At 38.5% G+C, this 17,644-nt stretch overlaps 1 protein-coding gene across 2 annotated transcripts; it reads left to right on the top strand.

The window, feature by feature from the left end:
* The first annotated feature begins 4,013 nt into the window (after window positions 1-4,013).
* LOC131136124 (protein FAM171B-like) lies at window positions 4,014-17,285 on the top strand. 2 transcript variants are annotated; one of them, XR_009131704.2, is made up of 9 exons: window positions 4,014-4,293; window positions 10,043-10,276; window positions 10,749-10,841; window positions 10,920-11,078; window positions 11,931-12,101; window positions 12,672-12,788; window positions 13,046-13,169; window positions 14,186-15,621; window positions 15,886-17,285. XR_009131704.2 is itself a non-coding variant. In XM_058082661.2 (8 exons), exons 1-8 carry the CDS (start codon window positions 4,074-4,076, stop codon window positions 15,099-15,101), a joined length of 2,034 nt encoding a protein of 677 aa, XP_057938644.2. In that variant the 5' UTR covers window positions 4,014-4,073; the 3' UTR covers window positions 15,102-17,285. The 2 variants fall into 2 exon arrangements, 1 of the variants encoding a protein (XP_057938644.2); XM_058082661.2 differs by having other exon boundaries at window positions 14,186-17,285.
* Window positions 17,286-17,644: the final 359 nt, after the last annotated feature.

Below are 17,644 nucleotides of genomic sequence, written 5' to 3'. Positions count from 1 at the left end.
AGCTGGCAAGAATGTCAAGACCTTCAAATTTGTGCTTTAATGCATGGGTAAGCGCTAGCGTCCCAGAGGCTAACGTAAGGGGCTATTCGACTTCACCATAGTCAGTGTGGCCAGGGACACAAAAGTCCATAGAAAACACAAATATTTTAATATTGATTTTCATTATCAGGAAAAAATTGGATACCAATGTCGGCCATTACCAATGTCATATTTTATGTGACAATTTTCCGATTGAAAATGAAACAACCATTCTCCATTTTTGCATTCCAACATTTGAAATTCCGACATTTTTTGTCCCCAAACTACTCCCTAATTTCTCAACTTTTCCCTACATTCATTCATTTTCTACTGCTTATCCTCATGAGGTTCACAGGGCACATATAAACAAACAACCATTCACACTCACATTCATACCTATGGACAATTTGCAGTCACCAATTAACCTAGCATGTTTTTGGAATGTGGGAGGAAACCGGAGTCCCTGGAGAAAACCCATGTGTGCACGGGGAGAACATGCAACCTCCACACAGAGATGGCCGAGGGTGGAATTGAACTCAGGTCTCCTAGCTGTGTGGCCTGCACGCTAACCACTTGCACACCATGCAGCCTTTTCCCATCATAATAAAAATATATTTTCTGTGACTTTTTCTGATTGAAAATAAATGGACATTTTCAGTGTTGTAATTCTGTGACTGTCTCCCAACCTGATGGTTGCTGGTTCCATCATCAGCCGGTCGATTGCCAGGATATTTCATTCATTCTACATTCCAGCATTCATCTAGTTTTGGCATAACCAAATCGACATTTCACGAGTCACAAAGATGGAAGTTAAAAAAACTACTACACATATCAACATAAACAAAGTGATCCATTTGGGTCAGTAAAGCAATTGATCATTGATGTCGATGTTGGCTTAGGGCAGGGGTGGGCAAATACTTTCACTTGTGGGCCGCATTGAGGAAACAAAATTGTCCGGGGGGGCCAGAACATATATATATATATATATATATATATATATATTTAACTCACACACTCACACACTATTTAATACTTTTATTACTTTTATTATTTAATAATTTTTTTTTGTCTAATTTTATCTGTAAGTGTTATATACTATCAGCTGTATGTTTTCATGTCCCTTTTTTTCAGGAGCACTTTAAACATCACACCACATCTAACTACGTCATTTAATTTGACAGTTTTGTTGTTTTTTTTTACTAAATAAGACTTGCAAGTCATGTTGCCAGTTTGTATGTTAAAAGTTGGAATACTTAGAAAGCAACTGGCGGGCCGGATTCAAACGCTTGGTGGGCCGCATGTGGCCCCCGGGCCGTAGTTTGCCCACCCCTGGCTTAGGGGAACTTGAACACATATTTATTTCCCTTTTTCTGTGCCTTATAGCACAAGAAAACAAATATGTGCGAGCTAACAATGGACGTCATGGGAGGTATCTATTTTGAGACTAAAAAAACAGCAAGTGTTTGATTTACATAACGGACTTGTATATTAACAAAGCTACAGAGATATTGTCATTGTTGCACCTAATACGAAACATTTATCTGGCGGACTAACACGTCGCCTTGCTAGCCACAAAGTTTTTTGTTTTTCGTTCAGTTTTATTGCAATTGAAATATGAGCACAATAAGCAGAAAATTTTAAGTCTTTGAATAGTATCTCATATTGTGCTATTATATGCAATGTATCTTTTGGATGCATGCATTTAAATAAGGCAGTGTTATGACTACGAGGAGCAACGAACAAAAATGTTTTTGTGCTTGGATAAGATTAGGAAATAAATTGGAGATAAGTGCACACATGAGGATGGAAAACATATTTTCTAAATTGCTCTTGTTGATACAGCTACTTATTTTGAGAAATGAACCATTACTGTATCTAATTGGTGACAATTTGATCCCAAAAACCCGGTCGAGCATGCATCTTCCTGCTCGTGTATTTAAACTCCAATTTATGCTAGGTCTGTGGGGCAAAGAATTGGCTTGAAAAATATGTCCCTGTCACAGAAAAAACTATCATGTGAGGCTGCAATATGAGAAAGGATTTGTCCATTTTATTTGGATAGAAAGCTTCGCTATCTCTATTTGAGAAACCAATCTTCACAAGTCCAACTGCCAAAGTAAAATAAGTATGCATGGTTGGCAAAGCACATAGTTGTGACTTCACCAAGACACTGTGGATGATTCACACATGATAGAACACATTTATTTGAAGAAATTCCCTGTCGATATCAGGGGGATAAATGACGTCAATGTCTATTTCGCATAACTGACTATGATGCATGCCCGTGTAATTATAATAGACGCTAGAGGACAGTAAAGACATGAAAGGCTAAATAAGTACAGTCACCCCTCATTTATTGCAACTACGTAATTGCCTTCAGACCTGACTGTGAATATCAGTAAAGTAGGAGTCCTTATTTATTAATCTAACATTTTCGTAGTATGGATAACTCGTTTAGAACATTGTAAATATGTTTTTTATTAGAGCCGTCTGGACATGAAATAACACCCCTATAGTCACCTTTCACTCATATTACCCAATGTAGTAAATATAAGACAGAAAAAAGCATTTAGGACATAAATATATATAAAATATTGCTAAGTCAGCAAAAGTGATCTCTGCTGCCTCTTTTTGTTTGGTAGACCAAGTTGAATACAGTCAGATCATCTGCATACAGTACTAGCTTGAGATCTTTTGTGACTTTGCAGATGTCAGTTTAAATAGAGGTTATATACCATAGGTTTGGTCCCGGAAATCACCCCTTGGGTCATCTTTCTTTCCGATTACAGCATTAAACTCAGCTGAGTGCCAAAGTTATTTCATGATTTAACAAGTGGCCAATTACTTTTTCACGTAGGGCTGATACCATGATTCCTCACTAATGTGAAATTGGATTGCAGAAGTACAATCCAGTTATGAAAGTGTGTATAAGCACATGAAATGTATATGGTTAGTGTGCATAGAATGTATGTGACAGGGGACAAGTTAACGCTGTTAAAGTTACTGATCTGTAGTTACTGTCTAAAGTTACTGTCTAACCCTCAGCTTTGTCTTCCATTAGCTTCAAATTCAACCCCCTGTTAAAAGACTATCTTACGGCAAACAAGATATTTCTATTTATGGCACCAGTATGACAAGAACAAACGCAGTTTCAGTGTTTCCCTCTAGCGGTGGAAATTTGATAATGCAAGTATTTATTTGTTTTTCACGTTTTTTTATTTTTTTTTTGTATAATTATGAATGCAAAATTGGCCAAAAACTTCTGCCACCATTTTACACCCGGGGATTAGTATTTTATTATGTTGTATTATTGTATATAGTATTAAATAAAATTATAATAAATTGCTCATGAAGAAAACGGCATGAATGATAATAATAATAATAATAATAATAACAACAACAATCATTATATATTCCATTTTTTTAAACAAACAAAATAATGCAAAAACAATAATACTATATTATGTAAAAATGAATAATTATCTAATTCTAGTAATAATACCTATACTATATACTAAAACAATATTAAATGATAGTATTTATTTGATAAAGGAGTAAATATTAAATATTATGTTATGTCAATATTATGTTATTGAATATGTGCGGTATATTATTGATATTTAGATTTATTGCATTCATGTAATTATTGTAACATTTATTTTTGATGGTATAACAATAATAATTATCGTAATAATATTATTAAATCATAATATAGGCAATAACGACTTAAATTATTATTATTATTATTAGGTGCAGGTCAATAGTTGATCATATAAATTGTAATTATATACACATTATATAATGTAATAATAAATCACACATTGTGGAATTGGCTAAACGAACCAAAAAAAGTAAACAACCACTACTATCACACAATTCCAATAAATAAAACAAATCGATAATATTTGGGGGGAAAAAACAAGACCAGAAATAAAAAGTCATGGAAAAGGGGAGGAGTTTGTCTTTAAAGAGGCTGTCAGTCGTTCACGTGGAGATAAATGACAATGTAGTGTAGCTAACAACAACTTTGTGTGTGTGTGTGTTTTAAGCATTGAATGTGTTTTTTTTTCGACAAAAGCAAAGACAAAATGTTCGTCTCTTTGCTATCCGCGTTGATTTTTGTCAACAGCCAAATGCTGGGAGAGTTCGCTGCCGCCATCGGAGCCAGGACTGGACCTGCTTTGAATGTCGATGACAAGAACTTTTCTCACCGAATCAGGAACATGAATCTTGAACCATTTCAGCTCCAGCATCAAATACTCGATCCTCCACCAGGTTTGTAAGAAACACACAGATTCATGCCGGTTTCATTTATTCGTGAATACGAAGTCAAACCACATATTTGGCATGTTTTCAGAGGGGATGAAACCCGATATTGACTTGATATCCTAATATTTGCCCCACGTCTATTCCCAGTCATCATTTCGTAGTTGTCGGTGTGAGCATGGATGTCATTATAAAATGTATAAATGTGCTGGTTTAGAGTGATGACAGCTTTATGACAAAGTGTCTCCATCTGTGCACGCTCGCTGCATCTTAATCACGCCATTTGTGTGTCGCAATTTTGTTGTCACTTCCATACAGCGACAAATAAACTAAGCTCTTTGTGTGAAGCCTTTTGCGGTTTTAGTTTTTATTCTAAAATAAAACAAACAAAAAAACAGTCTCTAACTGGCTGGTTTGACCCTGCTCACACTGCTTCTCTGCAGTTCTGTCACTTCTCATGACTAATTCATCCTGTGATGGGAGTGCAGTCTTCATCACATGAGTGCCTATCCCACACAACTTTCTCCATTAAGCTTGGAAAAGGGAACAAACAGGGTCTCCTTATGTAATACAATTCTTCTTGAATTGCATCCAACAAAGTCCTCCTCTCTTAGCCTAAGACATGTTCACACAACAAACTGTACCAAAAAACAATACATTCTTAAGTTCCAACTGAAATTAAGATTACACTTATTATTGTTACAATCCCCATTGTTCTGAAAAGTCGGTCAATTAATGCGATCACTTCTCCCAAGACCTGATGAATGATAGCTGGCGATGCTTGCCAGGGGCATAGGCTATTAGCAGGTCCAACCAGGGCAAAGGAACCAAGTCACCCCGGCCAGTGAGGCTTGCTCGGGGATGGGGAGAGTGAAGTGCAAATGTCAGGTCATACCAATGATAGTGCAGAAGTCTTTCAGTACAATGGTAGCAACATTTTTTTAATCATCGTCTTTTAGAAATTACAACTTCTTCTTTCTCTTTCGGCTTTTCCCTTCAGGGCTCACCACAGCATATCAACCGCCTCCATCCAACCCTGTCTTCTGCATCTGTCTTTCTCATACTAACTACCCTCATGTCCTCCTGCACTACATCCATAAAGCTCCTCTTTGGTATTTTGGTCCTAACTGGCAGCTCTGAACAAAACATCCTTCTACCAATATATTCACTATCTCTCCTCTGGACATGTCGGAACCATCTCAGTCTGGCCTCTCTGACTTTATTTCCAAGGCCTCTAACATGTAATGTCCCTCTGATTCTATCCATCCTGGTCACTCCCAATGAGAACCTCAGCATCTTCATCTCTGCTACCTCCAGTTCTGCTTCCTGTCTTTTCCTCAGTGGCAGTGTCTCTTGACCAAACAACATGGCTGGTCTCACCACAGTTTTGTATACATTTCCTTTCATTTTAGTTAAAACTCTTTTATCACACATCACGCCTGACACTTTTCTTTACCCGTTCCATCCTGCCTGCACAGGCTTCTTCACCTCCTTTTCACAATCTTCATTGTTCTGAACTGTTGTCCACAAGTACTTAAAATTCTCCACCTTCTGTATCTCTTCTCCCTGTAACCTCACTCTTCCACTTGGGTCCCTCTCATTCATACTTCATACACATATACTCCATCTTGTGTGATTTTTTTTAAATTACAACAGCAGTCTCAAACCTAATTCACCTGGGGGCCGTTGGAGGTAGCTTCTTGGTGAGGCTGGGCAAGTATTCACTTTGGAATGACATGGCCTGTTGGAAGCCGCCATCACTCCTGGTGCTGGAAGTGCTTCTGGTTTCCCAGCATAATTTGCGGTACTTGTTTTGGGAAAGTTACTAATGTTATGTGCTTAGTGTTAGTATAGTTGTTTATTATTCCCCATATTAGTATCGGTTGCCCTTTGTGTGTTTATTTTACCCAACAAGCAATCAAGAACTCGCCTCACTCTTGTTGGTAGAACAACGTATACCTCCTACTCACTCTCCCATCCTCCTTCACTCGCCCGTGGCAGATGTCATTCTTCAATGTTTGTGAGAAGTGATCACATTGCAATGTCAGTTCATTAGTGTGTCTTTATTAGTTGCTTGAATGCATTCCCAAGGGTGCTAGCGTGCCATGGGTTTTGACTTTGGAGATTATTTTGTGTATTTGTATTTATTTCTATAAAGAAAATCCCCCATCAATGGTCCATCCAGGACCTCGCAGAGCCAAAAGACCATTGGAGTTTCATTAAAGCAGAGTGAGGCAATGAGGAGTTTTACCCGAAAATTCCGATTGTAAACTTACTATAGAATATGCACACTATTTACCATTGCTATGTCGAAATGACAGCTTCGAAAAAGGTCATTATAACAATGAAGCTAGTGGCCTTTGCAAAGTACTGTATATTGTCACCATTATTTTCTTGCTAGTAGTTGTAGAGAAATAATTTGACTCTGGGGAAGGATGTCTTATGATTGTACACTGTTTACCTCCACGCATCTGACATTCAACACTTGAAGCAGATTTGTCTTGCATTTCCCTATTTCTGTGGAATGTATGACCTAATTCCAATACACCCACCCGCACACACAAACAAGGCTGCCCATGTTTATATCAGCAGGAGTGGGTGAGGGCTGTGGGGGGTTTTCTAGAGATAAGTCTCTGTAGGACCATCTGTTAGTGCTGCCTGGTGGTCTTGCAGAACCATCAGCCTGATTGTGTTCTATTTTTTCCCTATTTTGGGCAGTATGTTCACATGCTTTGCAGGTTTGTAGTGGGAGTGTAACTACAAAGCAACTTTGGAGATATATATATTTTCTTTGCTTGAAGTATTTCACAGTTTTCCCTTTTTTGCCATTTGTATCAGTTTTTTTGGCTTGGAACTTTTTCACTTGAGTTGAGTAATCTGATAATCTGAACTCTATATACAAAGGGGCAACACACATTGAGGAATACCTACATTTAAATGTATTCATTTGTGTGTGACAGTAACAGACCTATTTAGGTTATATCGCACACAACATGGGCTCTATCTCACATTCACATCAATGGCCTCAGATGGCCCATTTCAATCCTCATCATAAACCTCTTTGCAACATGCCTCGGTTGGCCAAATGGAGAGATTATGGTAATCTAGCACGAGACACCTCCACTTCAGATGTGGTGAACCCGCCCCGTCCAAAAACGCTCACAAAGGCAACCAAGTATTATTATGTCTACCCAGTTGGCTAAGTGAGGCTGATAATGTTCCAAGTCAATGTAAATGCGATAGAGGCCATATTGAAATATCACCATGTGGGATAATATTTTGGCACCTGCTTGACTGTTATGTTAACTAGCTATTGATTCATCAGCTATTCCCGTAAAGCTATGGCTGCCCTTCAAGCAGCGTGATTATCACAGATCCCTCGAGTGTAATGTGAGGGGAATTTGATGAGAGTGATTTTCCAAAATGAAGTCATAAATAGTGAACCTAAGAAGTTTGGTCATCCATTACATGAACCGTGCTGTTGAGAATAAAACAATTGGTGAGATTCATGAATGTACAGTACACAGATTGGTTTCACCAAGTCAGAAAATTAAGAGAAGAGTTGAAAGAGATGAATAGAAATGTCAACTAAAGCAGTTGTAATGGATTTTTCTGGGGCCAATAGCAATAGTGTTTTGTGCGGATAAAACTGCCTGTTTTTAAATTATTTGTTTCTTTTTTGGTACCCAGACTCTCGCCCAAAGACAGCTGGGATAGGCTCCAGCATACCCGCCACTCTAGTGAGGATAAGCGGCATAGAAAATTAATGGTTTATTTTTTGTAAAAAAATCTGTGTGGGGATCCATTGTACACGTTTTGAAAATCTTTTAAAATGTGCATGCGGCATTATAGCTCTCTGAAATGTTAGTCTTGGCGACATGGACCAGCAATTGCTTTCACAGTGTGGAAGCAGCTAATTAGCTCTATGGATGTGGTGTCAGAGGATCAGTAGATTGCAAATGGCATGATAAGAGAATCACATTGATATAACTTGAAAAAAAAAAGCACTATACTGTCGCAGCGCTCTTAAATGCTTCTTTATTACGGACTTGTCCCTATCACCATTTGTATTTGTGTCCATAGCTCTTTGGAGGTGGCTTCATCAATATTGCTGCAGGGTTCGACCGATTGCTTTCTGTTTGTGTTGTCCGAGGAGTTTCTGCCTGCTTTATTTGGAACTATAGGCACCTTTGTTTTGTTACTGAAAGAGTTAGGTTGTGTGTGATCCAGTGGGAGTTCTTGTGAAAGCAATAAATCATACACCTGCGGGGCAGCAATACCAAGCCTAGTAATGTATTTTTACCAAGTAATGAGCATTATTCATTATTAAAAAAAAACATTCATATCAAAATACAACAGGATATGTTTGTCTGTTTCAGTGGTTTTCACAAATGGTAAAAAAAAATCAGCATAATGCTACACATTTACAGAGAACATACTAACTCCTTATTTCTAAAATCACAAATACTTGCTGATATAGTTCATCTTCAAACAGCTAAAAATAATGCATAAGGCTAAAAATAACCAATTACCTAAAAATGTCATCCAATAGTTCTAATATGAAGAAATATGATCTCAGGGAAGAACTAAATTTGAAACACATATGCTAGGACTACGTTAAAAAGCCATAGCATATCAGTATGTGGAATCAAACTATGGATTGGAATGGATTGAGTAAGACCCTCGAACAATGCACAACAATGAGTGAATTCAAGAAACAATACAAGCAGTTGATGTTTGCTAAATACAAGGATGAAGAGTCTTGAACCAGTCATGATGTGCTATATATATCACTATATTGACACTTACTATGGTACCCATTATGTCATTGTGTGGTCATATCACCTCGCACTTCGGTACGTGATAAAAAAAAACAACAAAAAAACAAAACTTAAACTTTATTAGGAAAGCTGGAAGTGAACAAATGTAACAGTTACTGATTGTAAAAGTACCAGATGGAGGGGTAGGATTTAATAAGCTTCTTCCTACTCCTTTTGGACACGTGGAACTGTGAACTGATTATGTGATGCACTCAATTGTAATCTCATGCATGTTCCAATGAAATAAAACCATTACCATTATTTCAAAATCCACATTAACTGTTAGATCATGTTTTTTGTGGTTGAAAATGGCCTATTAGGGAAAACATGCATATTTATATAAATGTGCATATTTTGACTAAATTAAGTAAATGGCTAAATTAAGTAAAATACAAATATAAGGTAGGCATTCAGATGATACATGACATGTAATATGTAGTATTCTACACTGCTGACTAGGTGTCAGTAATGTTACTGCAATGTTTACTGGGACACAAAAGCACCAGACTTGGCTATGGAGGCAGGCTATAATTTCAGTATTGAATTATCTCACAACAGGCACACCATTCCCTAAAATGGGCTACTGTTTCCTCCCATTACCCACGGCAAGCTAGAACTCAACTCAGCTCCTATCGGAACACATGTATAAGACACGCAAGCCTTTATTGTGTAACGTTTATAGGGTTTTTCCTAAGATAACAATGCTCCATTTTAAATTAGGTGGCAGTAAGATATGAACATAGCAATATCTTCTCACATTTGTAAGACCTGTTTTGGTTTTGCTATGTGCAAGTATGCTACATAGTGTAAATGTTGACAGTTGCATGCTGTTGTGTGTAGGAGTGTTAAGTCACATAATGAATGTTTTTTTGGTTCATGCATCTTCAGTGTCGATTTGTCTGCATCCAAAACAACACATTTGTTATCTCTCCTCTCAGGTTCTAAGTTTAGTTTGAAGGTCCAAGTTACTGAAATGCTGAGTCATCAGTACCTGAACCAGGCAAAAGTGGACGTCTATGTAAACTACACCAGAACCAGCACAGCTCTTACTGGGAATGATGGTGGTGTTTCGCTCCAAGTACCTTTCCAAACTGGACTGCCTATCACGATCGTGGCCAGCAGGGACGGCTACATTTGCCGAGTGTTACCATATAGAATCACCAGGACACCAAGTAAGTGGACTTTGTAAACCGGATAAATATGTATCCAGTAAAGCACTGATTCCTGGCTGTTTATGGTCGAGCTTGAGCTGGAGGTGAAGGACATTGAGTGGGGACTTAACGTGCTTTTTGTTTGATACAGCTGCAGATATCTGCTAGAGAAGTGCACCCAATAAATTTTGATCGCCGCAGCACACATTGTGTTTCAAACAGTCCCTTTAATTATAAGATACATACGTATCTGAGACGTTTGAGTTGAAAAATGCTTGTCATTGAGTGGTGGATCGTGCAGCCAAACTTGTTGAGAACTACTGCAGTTAAGTGTCCTCTTTAACTATCCCTTCATGAATGTATGCACATACACCAGCACATGTGCTATATCTGACGACTGAAGTAGGCTGAAGCATCATCCAGTGATATTATGGTTCCATTAGTAAACCAATTCTCTAACAAGAAATTTCACACAATGTTCTTCCCGTTTCAGTATTTTCATCAGTGACCGTGCCACTGCTGGGTCTTACTCAAGGAAACATCTGGCTGTTTGAAGATACTTTCCTTGTAACCGACAAAACATCTGGTGCTGTATTGCTGTTATTTAAATGTACTGGTATAGTAAAGTACAGCCTGATCAACTATTTTGTTGTTTACTTTGTAGACGCTTCATTGAAGCCCATTGTCCAGTTTCCCAAGAGCCTGCTGAACCTGACAGAGAGCAGTGACGTTGCTTTTATTCAAGCCTACTTGACAATCCCCAAATTGCCTTCAGAGGAGGGACACTTCCTCAACACTTTGGGCATCATAAGCAGTACATCAGGTTAATATGTCTGGATTGTTAAACAGAGGACAAGCCTTTATGACCTTAAAATCAATTTGCCTGCAGTCATATTCATAAAAACGGTCAGTAAATGCTCCTTTATTTTGCAGTGAAAATCAATATTCGCCAGGAGTTCTGAGTCCTCGTGGAAAACAATTCCATTGGTCCCCCTGTGGGCAGCTGTGGTCACCACATTTTTAGGACCTGAAATATTTAAACCTCTTTTTTTAAACTATTTGACTTGAACCTGAATTTAGTTACATGCATGATTTGGAGTACTTTTGGTCCTCATAAATATAAAATTTTGCAGCTTTTTTGCATCATGATTTTTTTAAAATTAAATAATAAATTATTGCTGTTCTGTGGTTGACTATGGCCTATATACATATGTTAAAAATGTATTTCATTGAGCTAATTGTTAAGCTTTAAGCTGTACATGTGAATGGGCGAATCTTGACGTTTTAGACTTCAGTGTCAGATTACTTTTTTTCTTTTCTCTCCTGCGTCAGCCTGACTTGGTGCTCTATGCCCCAATGCAAAATGCACCCCCTTACGGGACCCCAATGGATTTGTAAATATATTTGCTTGAGACAAAGCTCATTGTGTGACTTTTACATTGCACCATCTTCTGGATGTTATGTGAAACTGCACTGTGGCACTCAGACACATTTTTACACTTGATTATAGCTCCTTTGGCTAAGGCATCTATAACGATTCATTTTTACATCACAGCCAAAAGTGCAAAACACTGTTCTGAAACAAACCAGTTCCAGATTGGAAAATAAAATATCGTTTTTATGTGAAAAACAATTGTATGTATTAATATTATATTATGAACTGTTTTTTTCTTAGGATATATCAGCATGGAGTTGAATCCAGTGGCGGCCGTCAGTGTGCGAATTTTCTCCAGGAACACAGAGTTGCATATCAGTGGACCCATAAAGATCAGCTTAACTCTTCCTGACAGCTGTGGACTTCAGTCTTCAAATGTAGTTCCAGCGTGGTTATATAACCAGACCACTGGTGGGTACAATATCACGCACGTGTAATGTGTCCCTCCATAATGGGGAAGGATAAAATTTGAAACAACATATGTATGTATGTGTATATATATAGTATTATATGCAGTGGTGGACTCCGACAAGGATGAATTTCACCAGCTCACCATGTATGTCTTAACGTGGTCGCTATGAGTCACTGGCATAGAGTGATGAACAAAGGTACATTATTTCTAGTAAATAAGATGAAATTGTTCTTTTATTGTATTTTACAAATACAGTTGTCTCTCGTTTATTGCGATTAATTGGTTCCAGACCCAAATGTGAATTTCCTTGAGGTCTTATTTATAAATTGAATGTTTTTGTAGTGTAAGCATAGAAAGATGATAGATGTATGGCTCCCTGATCAAGAAGCTGTTGAACTAAAATGTATTATTGTCACCATTATCTCCTTGTTGATTATGAATAGCTTGTGCGATTTCAGTCAAAGTGTGAAATGCAGCCTCAATTTTATGTCGCATTACAAATTAAACATTCCAGACAAGATTATTTGTAGCTTTGCGAGCTATACTTGATTCATTTGTATGGTTTGTAGGTGGTTGGATGAGACAAGGATTAGGGACTGTGGTGTCTATGGATGGGAAACTGTTTTGGACATGGACAGCTCCTCATCTTGGTGACTGGATCGCTGCACCGATGCCAACTAGTGGAGGTAAGTGCTGGGGTTAAAGCAATACAGATGACAATGCTATTTAGTATTACAATTATACAATTTACAATCATATTACACATGTAAAATTATGTTGGATTGTGTGTTTTGTTTTTTTAGCTTGCAAAGCAGTAGAAAATAAGGAAACATTGCTTGATCTTGAAATGTACAGTAGTTTGCAAAGAAAAAATTATGTAGAAACACGTTTCTTAAATAATGCATGCTTGTTTATAATCTCTATCTTCTCAATCTTGTGTTAGATGTCTTTGGAACTGGCAACTTCAGCGACTTCTTTGTCCGTTATTCAACGTTCCTGACGGTTATCCTGGGAGCGGTGCTTCTTATTTTTTCCTGTCTTCTCATTGGATTGTTAAGTTATCAGAGGTAAGGAGGCTTATTACCAACATGGGATAAAGCTCAAGTGACAGATGGTTAATGTAACAATCTAATTTACTGAACTATAAAATATAAATAACACAGGTCTCGGTACAAGTAGGTCTTTGTACAATGACGGTTTTTATGATTTTACCTTAATATTCCAACCCAATAGAATAAAACAGTTAAAATGTCACTGTAGTGTAGCATCCCAACAATAACATTCACAAATATGTCATGTTACATATTTTCAGGGGTTCACAAGTCCAGACATAACTAAATGAAATCATATAATTTTAAAGATTAATTAGTGGAATATTCTTCAATGACCAAGTCAGTGGCCAGACCATGTGGCCATGTATATAGTAACAGAAATATTAACACTATCGCCCTAAGTCAGCTGGGATAGGCTCCAGCATACCCGGCATAGAAAATCGATGGTTGGATGGAATATGGTTATGTCTATATCTAGGTCAATTGTCCAAAAACTATTGAGTTACTGAAAATGGAGGTCATCGCCAAATTATACAGTATAACAACAAGGGACGGGAGACTGAAGGTGAACGCTGTGACATTTAGAATAATTTGCAATCATGAATCCTTGCCCCAGGCACAGGAAACCCACACAATGCCATTGGCTCCTACTAGTAGAGGCAACAAGCATCACTGCAGCATGTTACAATCATAGCATACATGTAACAAATGCAGGCCACACAGCTAGGAGACCCGAGTTTGATTCCACCCTCAGCCATCTCTGTGTGGAGTTCCTTCCACATTCCAAAAGCATGCTAGGTTAATTGGGGACTCCAAATTGTCCATAGGTATGAATGTGAGTGTGAATGGTTGTTTGTCTATATGTGCCGTGTGATTGGCTGGCGACCAGTCTAGGGTGTACCCCGCCTCTTGCCTGAAGACAGCTGGGATAGGCTCCAGCACCCCCTCGTGAGGATAAGCAGTAGAAAATGAATGAATGTAACAAATGCTAGCTTTTAAATTCCTGTAATAACGTACCTTATCTTCTGCAGAAGCTCTGCGAGGGACACTAAGAGGAAGCAGCTCTTACCACTGACAAGAAAAGACCAAGCCACCACCACATGCAACAGTGAAGACATTGTAGAATCTTCTGGTCATGCCACTCCATCTCAGCATGGCCTGAAAGAATTATTTACTGAAATGAGCGATAACCAACACAATGTTACTCTTTCCATCTACAACGCCAATATCATAGCCAATCCCAGTGCTTTGGCCGCGAGTGCCGAAGCTAATGATCTGGTTCAATCACACACTCCTGAGATGATAAAAGTTCCAGCCTCTCTTACAGACAATTTAATATTTTACAACCAGCCTGTTGCCATTCTTCATGCGTCAGCATTTTTCCAAGTGGAAGAGCAAATGGAGCAGCCTCACTGGAGCAAGGCAGCCACTCGGACACCTGCAGTTGCTTTGAATGGTGAATCCCCAGAAAAACTGCCCGAAAAAAAATGCATTCAAAATTTGCCAGCCGTCTCCACAGCTACCCAGACCCAAGAAGGAGAAAGCAAAGTTGACAAATTAAAGGATGCTAAGGATCCAATATCCCCAAACACATCTAGAAGTCAGTGTGGTCTACTGGAATCTGCATCTGTCCCAGAAACGTTAAGTAAAATGAGAACCAGCAGACACTCAATGGATGCTGTGGCAGAACTTTCAAAAACGCCCTCGTCTCAACCACCTCGGGCCTGGTTTGTCACACTTGAGGGCAAACCTGCAGCTGAGATCCATTATGCTGTGGCAGAAGAGCAGAGGAGGCGGAGACCAGCGGAAAGTCAGGAAACTAGTTTAGATTCGGGTGTGGATATGATCGAGATGAACCAGACACCCTCAAGGAGAGCTGGAACACTGGAGCGAAAAGCTACTTTTGTTAAGAGAACATCTAGCAGCAAACAAACAACATCACAGTAAAGCTGTGCTTCTCACACAGTGGGAGCCATGTTGAACTGTCAGGGGGGGGGGCATGAGGGTGGGGAGCATTTAGTAATAGTGCAGACATGTTAAACATGTATGAATTCATACTCAGCATGCAGTTGGGCTCCTGAATACGCTAGTATGCGTCACTGCTCTCAAATAATAAATAATATGAATATAAGAAGAAAAAAAGTGACACCCACTGCAGTAAAGCAAGAAGAGGTTGTTGCACTATCACATGAACAGCATTTCGGTCGCTTGCCACATTTCCCTTGTGACAAGGTCATAACACACGCACACACAACTCCTACAACAATCCTTATGTTAATCCTACAACTAAAATACAACACTTATTAACCACCTACTACCCTGGGGATTTAAGGTTGGAGCCATTCCTAGATAATAGATCCCATTGGATTGTTTTGTTATTCTTCAGAGGTTCCGTTTCCATCAGGCCAATGGAGTTGACTGACTGTAGTTGGCTACATCCATCCACTGGAGGGCAGCCTTACACAAGGTTTGTTTGTGCAATTGATGCAGCATTACTTTCACCATCATAATGTGTAATAAATACAGCAGCTTAATTGATTTTTTTTTAATAGACTATACCAAGAAAGGGCTTCATCATGTTTATTATAACAGTGCCCATGTTGTATGTAAATTATGAAAACGTGTTTTATGGCTTGAATGACTGTACCTTTTGTGATGGCCTACTGCATATTCTGTGGTGTGCGTCTGTTGATGCTTGCTCCTACTCTGTTTTTCTGTTCTGTTCTTCTAGAGTGGCTACTGGCACTGAGGAGTAAAGAAGTTGATTCAATGGAAGTAAATAAGGGAGGGCAGTACTGCAGATTCTAATACTTTTTTGGTTAAATTTGTCAAGATTATTAAATGATATTGCCTTTAATTTGTGGACCATGATTACAAACAGAATAAAACAGTGCAAATTTTTTTAACTATATAAATGCATCAATATAGAACAATGAAATAATATTAACTAAATAATTGAGCAAAATAAGTAAGCAAAAGCTATTGGCTCACATTCAATTCTTTGGATATTTTGATCCCAAATCCTTTCTGGTCCAAGGATTACAGAGTTTAAAAAGCCTGACTTGATTCAGATTTTGTCAGATACCGATTTTTTTTAAAACTGACATAGGCCTTCAGCCTTCCAATCTTATTTTGTTGAAAAACATTGAACAATACCCGGGATGAAACAATACAAAGTCCACATGAGGTATTTCTCTCTGCTATGATGGAAAAGTTCAGAAAAATGCTGTCCTAATCGGTTCCTTTGTGCTTTTTTCCACACTTCAAAAACAAAACTTACACAATACTTACAGGTTACACTGCAGACCTGATTTGAGCCTCTTACCAAAAATAAAATCCACAATGACATCAAATGCCATGAACTCCCATATTTTTCTCATTCTACTGTAGCTTTGCTCTTTTCACTACTAAGGAGGTCGCTACCTGGCTGTAGCTTTAGCGTCACTTGCGAGCTGTCAGCCTGGCAAAGTAAAAAGGGGACTGTGGCAGACTTTCAGATCTTTGCGAAGGCAGATTACATCACTGGATAAGATCCGTTTCATGTGTAATAGGGTCAGCTGATCTCCCAAAATGAAGGAAACAAGCGCTGTGCATGCTTATAAACCATTTCACAATATACCGTATACATTGGTACTGCTTTGCTCCCACATCCCAAAAGGTGAATTGGCAACTCTACAGTTAATTTAACTGTCCATATGTGTGAATGGCTGTTTGTCCAGATGTGCCGTCCGATTGGCTGGCGAGCAGTCTGGGGTGTACTCCATCTGTCACTCTAAGTCAGCTGGGATATACTCCAGCAAACCCCCGTGACCCTAATGAGATAAGCGGCATAGAAAATAGATTAATGCTACCACTTCAAAAGGTCAGACTGAAACTGAAATGTATGAAAACTGAAGCAATGCACTGTGAAATAAATTACGGGCTGCAACTAATGATAAGCTTCAAAATCAACGACTAATAATGCTATTAGTTGGTTAGGCCCTAGAGCAGGGGTGGGCAAACTACGGCCTGGGGTTCACATTCGGCCCACTAAGCGTTTTCATCCGGCCCGCCAGTTGCTTTCTAAGTATTTCAACTTAACATACAAACTGGCAACATGACTTGCAAGTAAAATGTCTTATTTAGTAAAAAACAAAAAAACCCAACAAAACTGCAAAATTAAATTACATTGTTTGATGTGGTCTGATGTTTAAAGGGCTCCTGAAAAAAAGGGCATGAGAACATACCACTGATAGTATAACACTTCTCCAGGTAAAATAAGCATAAATTGTGATGTTAGTGTGTTAATATGTTCTGGCCCCCCGGACAATTTTGTTAACTCAATGTGGCCCACAAGTCAAAATATTCGCCCAACCCTGCCCTACAGGGACCATATCAATATGAAAATATCAGAGGAGGCAAAAATGTCGATCATTGTTTACCAAAGTCCAACTTTTGCTTGAAAATGAAAAATGCTTAATTTAGTCCAAGAACATGTAAACTTTTCTTAA

The sequence above is a fragment of the Doryrhamphus excisus genome, linkage group LG12 (genome assembly GCF_037039965.1).
Source record: "Doryrhamphus excisus strain RoL-2023G ecotype Guam linkage group LG12, RoL_Dexc_Guam_v1.1, whole genome shotgun sequence".
In the NCBI taxonomy this organism is placed as follows: domain Eukaryota; kingdom Metazoa; phylum Chordata; class Actinopteri; order Syngnathiformes; family Syngnathidae; genus Doryrhamphus; species Doryrhamphus excisus.
The sequence above is the reverse complement of the archived record's forward strand: the minus strand, read 5'-3'. Positions and strand labels throughout refer to the sequence as shown.

Excerpts from the sequence above, each read along its gene's own strand:
- LOC131136124 (XM_058082661.2), top strand. The coding sequence starts at position 4,074 with ATGTGTTTTTTTTTCGACAAAAGCAAAGACAAAATGTTCGTCTCTTTG. Across the intron at positions 11,079-11,930 it reads CATCATAAGCAGTACATCAG|GATATATCAGCATGGAGTTG; the intron begins GTTAATATGTCT and ends TTTTTTTCTTAG. Across the intron at positions 13,170-14,185 it reads GGATTGTTAAGTTATCAGAG|AAGCTCTGCGAGGGACACTA; the intron begins GTAAGGAGGCTT and ends TATCTTCTGCAG.